The sequence below is a fragment of the Lissotriton vulgaris genome, chromosome 3_1, assembly GCF_964263255.1.
Source record: "Lissotriton vulgaris chromosome 3_1, aLisVul1.2, whole genome shotgun sequence".
Classification (NCBI taxonomy): Eukaryota; Metazoa; Chordata; class Amphibia; order Caudata; family Salamandridae; genus Lissotriton; species Lissotriton vulgaris.
This window is the reverse complement of record NC_141689.1, coordinates 1,857,621,636-1,857,632,119: the sequence shown is the minus strand read 5'-3', so window position 1 is coordinate 1,857,632,119 and position 10,484 is coordinate 1,857,621,636. Positions and strand designations below refer to the sequence as shown.

At 42.6% G+C, this 10,484-nt stretch overlaps 1 protein-coding gene across 1 annotated transcript; it reads left to right on the top strand.

The window, feature by feature from the left end:
- Positions 1 to 3,221: 3,221 nt before the first annotated feature.
- On the top strand, positions 3,222 to 4,640 carry LOC147728547 (uncharacterized). Its single transcript, XM_086963816.1, has 2 exons — positions 3,222 to 3,369; positions 3,721 to 4,640. Exons 1-2 carry the CDS (start codon positions 3,222 to 3,224, stop codon positions 4,638 to 4,640), a joined length of 1,068 nt encoding a protein of 355 aa, XP_086819942.1.
- Positions 4,641 to 10,484: the final 5,844 nt, after the last annotated feature.

The following is a 10,484-nucleotide window of genomic DNA, read 5'->3' as shown; positions in this document are numbered from 1 at the left end:
GATGTGAGTCCCTTGCTCATTGCACCATCAGGATTCAAGCAATCCGGGCCGACGACGGCTGAAATGCCAGAAACCGGTCCCCGGAAGCTTGTTTCCTTCCCAGTATAAGAATTGGCTTGGTAGTTTGGTTTGCCCTGTTCCCATCATGCACTGGGACAGGAACAGACTAATTTGCATGTAGCCAGGTTCTGAGCTGGGATGGTGCAGTGAGCTAAAAAACGGTGATGGATCAAGCCCTGATCTTTGGACTGGGTAAGAGTGGTCTGCTTCATTCAGACACTCTGTTCATCACCACCCCCTTTTCTGAATCATTTTGTCCACCATAAGCGTGGAAGGGTATACTCAGATGTGAGTCCCTTGCTCATTGCACCATCAGGATTCAAGCAAGCCGGGCCGACGACGGCTGAAATGCCAGAAACCGGTCCCCGGAAGCTTGTTTCCTTCCCAGTATAAGAATTGCCTTGGTAGTTTGGTTTGCCCTGTTCCCATCATGCACTGGGACAGGAACAGGAACAGACTAATTTGCATGTAGCCAGGTTCTGAGCTGGGATGGTGCAGTGAGCTAAAAAACGGTGATGGATCAAGCCCTGATCCTTGGACTGGGTAAGAGTGGTCTGCTTAATTCAGACACTCTGTTCATCACCACCCCCTTTTCTGAATCATTTTGTCCACCATAAGCGTGGAAGGGTATACTCAGATGTGAGTCCCTTGCTCATTGCACCATCAGGATTCAAGCAAGCCGGGCCGACGACGGCTGAAATGCCAGAAACCAGTCCCCGGAAGCTTGTTTCCTTCCCAGTATAAGAATTGGCTTGGTAGTTTGGTTTGCCCTGTTCCCATCATGCACTGGGACAGGAACAGGAACAGACTAATTTGCATGTAGCCAGATTCTGAGCTGGGATGGTGCAGTGAGCTAAAAAACGGTGATGGATCAAGCCCTGATCTTTGGACTGGGTAAGAGTGGTCTGCTTAATTCAGACACTCTGTTCATCACCACCCCCTTTTCTGAATCATTTTGTCCACCATAAGCGTGAAAGGGTATACTCAGATGTGAGTCCCTTACTCATTGCACCATCAGGATTCAAGCAAGCCGGGCCGACGACGGCTGAAATGCCAGAAACCGGTCCCCGGAAGCTTGTTTCCTTCCCAGTATAAGAATTGGCTTGGTAGTTTGGTTTGCCCTGTTCCCATCATGCACTGGGACAGGAACAGGAACAGACTAATTTGCATGTAGCCAGATTCTGAGCTGGGAGGGTGCAGTGAGCTAAAAAACGGTGATGGATCAAGCCCTGATCTTTGGACTGGGTAAGAGTGGTCTGCTTAATTCAGACACTCTGTTCATCACCACCCCCTTTTCTGAATCATTTTGTCCACCATAAGCGTGAAAGGGTATACTCAGATGTGAGTCCCTTGCTCATTGCACCATCAGGATTCAAGCAAGCCGGGCCGACGACGGCTGAAATGCCAGAAACCGGTCCCCGGAAGCTTGTTTCCTTCCCAGTATAAGAATTGGCTTGGTAGTTTGGTTTGCCCTGTTCCCATCATGCACTGGGACAGGAACAGGAACAGACTAATTTGCATGTAGCCAGGTTCTGAGCTGGGATGGTGCAGTGAGCTAAAAAACGGTGATGGATCAAGCCCTGATCTTTGGACTGGGTAAGAGTGGTCTGCTTAATTCAGACACTCTGTTCATCACCACCCCTTTTTCTGAATCATATACTCACTCAAGCAATAGAAACTATGTGATCTAAGAGTGAAAGGTATGTCTACATTTTAGTAATCATTGTCTAAAAACAAGTCAAACTAAGAAACATAAAAGGGCGTATTTACAAGGAAATGACAGATGGTCTAGTTGCAGCAAATTTTGCAGCGCCTTGTTCTGTCATTTACAAAATGCAGGGATGTGCCGTATTTACAACAATACGATGCACCCCTGTGTTTTCCCTAGCTCTGGTGCTAAAAATAGTTGGCTAGCTCCAATGCAGACACCCTTCCGCCATAATGCAAGGGTGCCTGCATTGCAAGGAACAATAGTTTCTGTGCAGGAAGGTCTCCCTTCCTGCACATAAACAATCAATAATGTTGATTTGTTAATTCTACTTCATTTGCAGCACTCATAGAAGTGGCAAATCACCATTATTTAATGATTGTTTATGTGCAGGAAGGGACACCTTACTGCACATAAACAATCATTAAAGGCATTTAGCTCTTTCTATGTGTGCTGCAGAATGCGGCACACATAGAAAAAGCGACATTAAAGAGAAATACAGGTTTTTCTCCTCATTGAGCCATTCCAAAACCCGGTATTGAATGGCGTTCGTTTTTGGCGCTGCCTCAGATTTACACCTCCTTGTAAATTCTGGGGCAGCATCAAATAATAATGAGTGTTGCAGTGGAACACTCACAGCAACATCCACTGCACGCCCTTTTCACGCAGAAACCGTACCGTATTTACAAAGCGGCGTTAAGCCACAAAAGCCACTTTTTAAATACGGTGCAGGGCATTGCATCATAGGAACGTCAAAAAAAGTGACGCCCCGCTGGCGCAATCCCCTTGTAAATATGCCCCAAACAGTCTAATGGGTAGATGCATCAACATTTTAATTTGTGATTCCTTATTTGCGAAAAATAAGGAATCGCAAATAAGGAATCGCAAATGGCAATGCATCATTAATTTCACAAATTTAATGCGATTCGGTAAAAATCGCAATTTTTACCGAATCGCATTAAATTTGCGAATTCTTAATTGCGAATTCGCAATTTGCGATATCGCAAATTGCGAATTTACACACATGATGAATCTCATTGATTCAACTGCCTGAAAGCCAGTACAGCAATCAGGCGTAGCTGCTCCCTTGTTTGAAGGTGTGGTTTGGCAGTTTGCTGAGTGAGCTTTCCCTGGAGGTTGCTGCTGCAGTCTGTGCCTCACATTTGTTTGAAAAATGGAAAATGAGAATCCTGTTGAAGAGGGGCTAGCCAGGAAAAGGAAAATTAAGTTTTCTGATCAAGAGTTGGAAATCCTCATTGAGGAGGTGACTGCAAGACAGGAGCAGCTTTTTGGTAAGCTGTCTCTGAAGGTCCCTGAGGCTGTTAAAAGGAACCTATGGATTGCCATACAAGCAAAGGTTAATGCAGTAGGAGTGGCACATCGCGATATAAACAATCTACAAAAAAGATGGTATGACCTGCGCAGCCGTGCAAAAGAGAAGCTAGCAAAGAGGATGAAATCAGCAAAGCTTACTGGAGGTGGAACACCCAGGGATAGACCCAACACTCCCCTGGAAGACATGGTGGAAGGCACACTGTTGACTGAGGCTGTAATCGGAGCAACAAACATTGATACATCAGAGATTCCAACTCCTTCTGAAGGTAAGTGAATTGTATGTGCTTTTCAATGTCTGAATGGAGCCCATTAATTAAAGACTGTTGATGGATTATCAACATTGTAATTATGTTGTGTATTAAATGATCTGTGTGTGTCACCAGCAACAGCCAAGTAATGTTAGTTAACTGAAAGCAGTGCATTATGGGAGTTGTAGTTTTTAGAAATCCATCATGCACACAAACAATACATTTTCACTTTGTTACTTCATTGTTATAAAGAAATATCATGAATGAGACTAGAATCATTTTACTGACAACATTTTTAGATTGTATTACATACTGAAAGGAAAGTGCAAACTTAAATTAACATCATGTTTGCATTTTTTTAAACCATAGAGGCACTGCAAGGCATAATTGAGCAGGATTTAAGGGATTTCCACAACCAAGAAGTTCAAGAAAGACAGTTGGAAAATGCTCCCAGTACTTCAGCAGCCAATTCACAACCAGGTGAAAGACAGAGAGTGCGACAACTGCTCCAGACAGATTCTGAAACTGAGCAGAATGTCAATGTACCAGAAAGGCAACCTCAAAGCACTCCTACAGTCACAAATCCAAGGATGAGTAGGCGAAGGAGACTTCAGCAGTTTTCTTTGCGCCGAGGTACTGTGAGAGAAAGTGGTCAGGTTGGAGAGGGTCCCATCACTGGCAATCTTGTTGAGGACAAAATACTAAAGGTACAGTGCCTGCAAGGCAAAGACATTAGGATTATTAAAGGAAAACTGGGACATATCAGCAAACAAATGGGTACATTAGCTACCAGTATGAACAAAATTATCAATGTAATGAATACAGGCCATGAAACATCTGCATTGAAGCTTGACCGTATTGCCAATTCTTTGGAGACCATGTGCACAATGATGCAAAAACAGCAAAATATAAGTGGAAAAAGGCAGGTACGACTACTGACCAACATGCAGGCTCATAACAGGGAAATGACTCGCCTTTCAAATTGTACACGTGGCCTCTGCAAGCAGACCCTTTCAACCCAGGTACTCCTGATGAAAACATTTGAACATATTCAAAAGGGAGTGGGGACTACCTTTGAGCCATCTGGAATTTCACAGTCTAAGGCATCCCCAGAAAAGCAAATACCAATGGGGGAGAGTGGTACCGGCAGTGCTGTGAGTGGCACATCTGAGCATTGCTTAAGTGGCACACGGCGAAGTAATAGGAAGCAGAATTATGCCAGTAATATCACCATGCACACTGGGAAAAATACAGGGAAGGCATTAGGAGTGCGTGGCCATAAGAAATGACATTGTCTGTGGTGCCTCTTGAGTGGTATTCATGAGGTCAAAGTTGTTTAAGGTTCAATACTTATCATTTGTACATGTCTGATTTCAAGACCACAATTACGTTTGGGATACAGTGAAAGTCCATGAAGGAAATGCATTTCAGTTCCATTTTGAATTAAAATCTACATTGCTTACAACAACAATACATTTTCAGAGTTTTTCTTACCTCATTTAGAAGTAATGATGTGTGATCTCTGCCCTTCTCCTTCTCCCCTCTGCTGCCTCTGGTCCATGTGCTCTTGCTTGTGGTTGAGGAGGCTGATTGACATTTGGAGGTAAAACATCTTCCTCATCAAGTTCTATGGCTCTCTCAGTTGCTAGATTGTGTAGCATTGCACATGCTGCTACTATTTTACAGCAAATGTCTGGTTGGTACTGCAATGCTCCACCAGTTTTATGAAGTATTCTAAAGCGTGATTTCATCACACCAAAGGTCCTCTCTATCACATTCCTGGTTGATATGTGAGCCTGGTTGTAGTGCTGCTCTTTCCTTGTACTTGGATTTAGGTATGGTGTTAAGATATAAGACCTTACTGCATAGGCACTATCTCCTGCAATAGAAAACAATGTAAATTGAAAGTTTTAAAAAAAATGTGTGAAGATAAAGTGAAAGTTTGTTGAATAGAATGAGACATTTACCTAGCAGGTATCCATCTCCAAATTCACCAGCAAGCAGTCTAGCATGAATGGCACTATGTCTAAAAATTAAGGAGTCATGGCCACTTCCTGGGTAACTTGCAACTAGGTCTGTAATAATGGTTTTTGAATTACAGACAGCTTGAATATTAAGTGAATGGAAGCATTTTCTGTTGCGAAAAATATACTCATTTTCTGAGGTTGGGCAAATGGGGACATGTGTGCCATCTACACAGCCAATGACATGCGTAAATTGAGCCATGTTGTAGAAATCCAGTTTGGTCTTCATTAAATCCGGTTGTGTGCTAGGGAATTTTATATGATACCTTATTCTTTGTAACATGGCATTTAGAAAGGCATTAAAAAATCTGGAAAGTGAACTCTGGGAGACACCATCAGCAATGGCTATTACCCCCTGAAATGACCCAGATGCAAGGAGGTGCAATGAACACAATACCTGCACATGGGTTGGTATGGCTTGTGTCCTGTGTGTTTGCCTCTGCAAAATTGGGTCCAATTCCTGAATTAAATCTAATATTAAAGTGCCATTCAGCCTATACTTAGTAAATATCTCTGCTTCAGTCTGGCCCAGTAAGATTATGCGCACTCTAAAGATTCTCTCCTCTATGAGCCTTCTCCTCCATCCTGCAGCTACTCTCAGCCTCTGCCTGCGAGCCAAAAAGAAAAGTGCAGCCATCCTGAAAGGCTGTGTCAAGGTCTATAAGGTCCTTATATGCAGCACAGATGATTGACAGCTGCAGTGGAAGTAGTTAGTTAAATTAGCACCAGGTTGAACTTATTCTAAATGTAAGAATTCCAAATTGCGATTTTTAAAAAAATCGCTAATTGCGATTTTTGATGCATTGCATTTTTTCGCAATTTTCCACAGAATCGCAATTATTGCGATTTTTTAAAGAAATTGCAATTGATATTGCAATTCCAAAAAATGCGAAAATATTAAATGAATGATGCATTCCAAAAGCATAAATTGCATTCGCAAACGGCCGAATTTTGCGATTCGCACCGTTTGCGAATGCAATTTTCTTTGATGCATCTAGGCATTAACCTTTTCAACTGGGGAGATAATGGTGACAGACACCTGGAACTCAACACAACAAAGCTTTGTTTTCTGTGGAAGTGTTTTGGTGCTATTAGGAGTGTCGTTTCTTTTTTCTTTTAAGCTCGGCAAATTTCCATTCCTAAGGGATTCTACCTCTTGAGCCAGACTACTACCTGACAATCTAAGGCCTAGGTATGAAAGTAAACTTCCATGGTTTTGAGTAATCAATGAAACATTTGCACATAAATATTTAACAGGCTGAGGATAAACAGAATCATTGTGGAACCAAAGATAGCTCTGGACAGTGGAGATGAATGTAACCCCAGGAGCGGCCTCTAAGTGGTGGAAGGGACGTTCTGGTAGGGGATTGTACCTATATTAAGTAAATTAAGATGAATATATGACTCACCCATTACCCAGACAGGGACACAACCTTTGTGTATGAGGCTTGCATTCTCAGGGTGTTAGTAATTGCTGCTGCTAAAAGTGAGTTGTCTCGCCCACAGTTTCGCTGGTCTCAAATAACCTGGCAGTTTGCCATCTAAACCTGCTGTTGGTGTTCTATATAAAGCTGAAATACGGTCTATCTGAAAAGCGACTGTGTAGTAAGAATGAAAATAGAACAACATGCATACTAGGGCAGAGTACCCATTTAGTCCCTTTAATGATGGAGCTTATCATCAAGATGTTGAACTGGTTGTCCCCCTAAAAGTCTTCTTGTTCTGGTTTAGGATGTGGCCTAATCACTATGCATTATTATCAAGCAGGGAGTTAAAATTATCGCAGGTGTAGCGGCAGAAAACTGCTGCTAAAACAGTGAGAATGGGCTTGATAATATGCCGTGGAGAATTCCAATAGAACCCCATGTTCACACCAGAACTTGGGTTTCTATTGGAATTCAAAAGGCCATATTATCAAGCCCATTATCGCTGCTTTAGCAGCAATTTTCTGCCGCTAAAACAGCGATGATTGTTAACGCCCTGCTTGATAATATGCCTCTACATTTCTGATTGAATCAGATGATCAAGCAACTTCTCTGCCGTAGTTCAATTATTTTGAGCACTGTTATTGAGACCTCGAACTAAGCCATACGCAAGTCTCTCCTTAACACAAAACTGCCACAGATGTAGGGATATTGTGATAGTCAGTGACTAATGCTCTTTAAGAAAGCTCTAAATAGCAGTATTGGAAACCAGTTTCTTGATTCTAACATTTGATGGAAGAGGGAGGCACATTTGAATGTGATGTCCCCTCCACTCTTAAGGCCATTATTTCTTATTTTTAGATTGGGTTGTCTGCCTCTTGCTACTGCATCCTGGGGGTCATTGCGCTAACCTATGTCAAGATTCTACCTGTAAATGTGATGGATTATCACAGGAACACATCTACACCGCTTTTGTTTGCCCTTTGTTAGACCTGTCATTCTTGGCCTGGTTTTTCCCCAGCTTTTTGCCTTCAGACTCCTGTTTCTACTGGCTTTGGTTTTGTTGGCTTTAGGACTATGCACACTTTACCACTGCTATCCAGTACTATCATGCGTGTGCACTCTCCTTTAAACATGGTAACATTGGCTTACGCCTAACTGGCATAATTCTTTTACTTCTAAGTCCCTAGTAAATGGGTACTACATGTACCCAGACCTGTAAACTAGATGCTATTAGTGGGCTTGAAGGCTTCATTGTGCCACCCTTTTCAGTAGCCCTTTAAACATGTCTCAGGCCAGCCACCGCAGCCTGTGCAAACTGCTTTAAACTGCCACTTTGAGCTGGCCAGATAAGCCTTTTGCCGTGTCCAAACCTCCTTGTTTATTAAATATAAGTCACCCTTATGGGTACCTAAACAGCCCATAGGGCAGGATGCAGTGTATTTGAAACTTTTGACATGCATTTTTGTGTTACATCTCCTGATAGTGAAAAATTCCTTAATTTGTTTTGTCACTACTGTGAGGGCTACCTCTCTGGTAGGATAACATTTGGGTTAACTTATAACATTTAACAAGTGATAACTTTCAATTAGGAGCAGGTAGGAACTTCGAATTTGGTGTCTAAAGCACTGTCTTTAGAAAAATCTCTTTAATGGTAACGTAAATTTTGAAGTCACAATTCTGAAAATGACACTTTTAGAAAGTTGACATTTTCTTGTTTTAGCTATTTGGTGTCTGCAACCTCTTTACTGGGTTGTATGACTAGGTGTAGCTGGCAGTTGATTTTGTATATTGCTACCAGACAGTGAGACAAAGGATCATAGGTGTTGGCAGGATGGGCCATCTCTGACTTCATGAGGGGAAGAAGCTGTCATCTACCACACTTACACAACACTCAATCTGTGCCTGAGTACACCCACAAAAGATTTTACATTAGTCCTTTGTGATCCCACACAACCTGAGGTCAGGGCAGGAAGGCAAGTAATTCCATGCACTTCTGGGGTGGAAACCTCCAGAACCTTCTCCTACTTCAAAGTTGGCCCATTATATAAATATTACATTTTCAGACCCAACTCTTCAGTACACCTCTAGACCTGTGGAAGACTCAGAAGGGCTGCAGTCCTGCTCTGCAAGAAGGACTGCTATTTAGTTGCCCTGCTGTGTGCGTACCTGCTGCCTGAGTGAAACGACTGAAACTGAATCCTGAAACCAGGACCGCTGGAGCGACTCCAATGGCTATTTGGCTAGCTTCCTGTGATTAGAGCTTTAGGGACAGACCAAACTCCTACTACCTTGAGCCCAGTACCTAGTCTGTCCCCCAAGGGGTGCCACCCCAGCCAGGACCCTTGGAAGTGGGCCTGAAGGTGTTCTGCCAGCACAGCTGTGGTTCTATGAAGCAGAACCAATGTAGCATGACACATCTCCTCACAGCCTCCTCAGAATTTCCTCAGCGCAACATATCCCCAACGCCTAACCTCCTATCTTAGCCCGCAGTCTCCTCAGACCCATTGCTGCACAATGCATCGTCAACACAGACATTCGTATCATAAGCCATCTTTAATGAAGACACAGGACTCCACATCACAGTCCCAAAGATTTGTCGGAACCGCTGGAGCGTGATGCAGGACTTGGCAGTGGAAGCACCTCATTGCTGGCATCCTCAAGGACGATGCAGGACTCTGCATTGCAGCCCCTCAAAACTGCAGCTGCACAATACAACATCAATGCGGAATCTCGCAATGCTCCACAAAACAGGATATAAGGTACTTTGTTCACCAGGCCTAACTTGGTTCTGCATCCAACCTGCACTCCTTTGCGGTCCTCCTGAACTTGTGACTTTGTCCTGGTCCGGCATGACTAGATAACCACATTTGTCGCTTTATGCTTCTAGGCACTGTTTTTACATAAAATTTTGCAATCACATATCTTCGGTTCTACTAAAATCATTTATTACATTTGACTCTTTGATATTTTCTAAATTGGTGTGAGATTTTTCTTGTGTTGTGTTTCACTTTAACACTTTTTGAAGTGCTACATAAATACTTTACATATTGCCTCTAAGTTAAACCTGACTGCTATGTGCCAAGCTACCAGATGGTTAAGCGCAGGTTAATTTGGGGTTTGGTTGTGTTTCACCATGACAGAGACTGTGGTTGCTGCTTGGATATGATTCCACCCCCCTCAAACAAAAGCCCAATTTCCAAAACCCACCATATGTCAAATGGAAATAGCAATAGTTAAGGCCCATCTTTTTGAAATACCAAATCTAGAGGGCAAATAAAACCTTATTCTTTATGTGAAATGCTCAAATGTGTGACCGTATGTGCTGTGGTAAACCTTTATGGGTAGCTTGGAAATCTGGTTGCTCTCAATTTTTGTAAATAATCTTACTGAAAATTAGGATATGATGGATTGTGAATTATTATCATTTTGATGTTGTTTTTCTTTTATTAAATTCAAAATTCAGAGCTTTATGTACCATTATATAAAATGTACTATAGGTCTTTTGTGGGCCAGGTGAACAAGCAGGTAAGCCATTATAATTTGGGCCTGTGCAAAGGTGCTGTTAGCAAACGTTGTCTAACAGACTTCCTGATTATCCTACTCATTGCTCATGGAGTTTCCTGCTTTTCCCTCACATACACTCTGGCATCGTTTTTACTATTATTAGCCTATCCTGGTAATT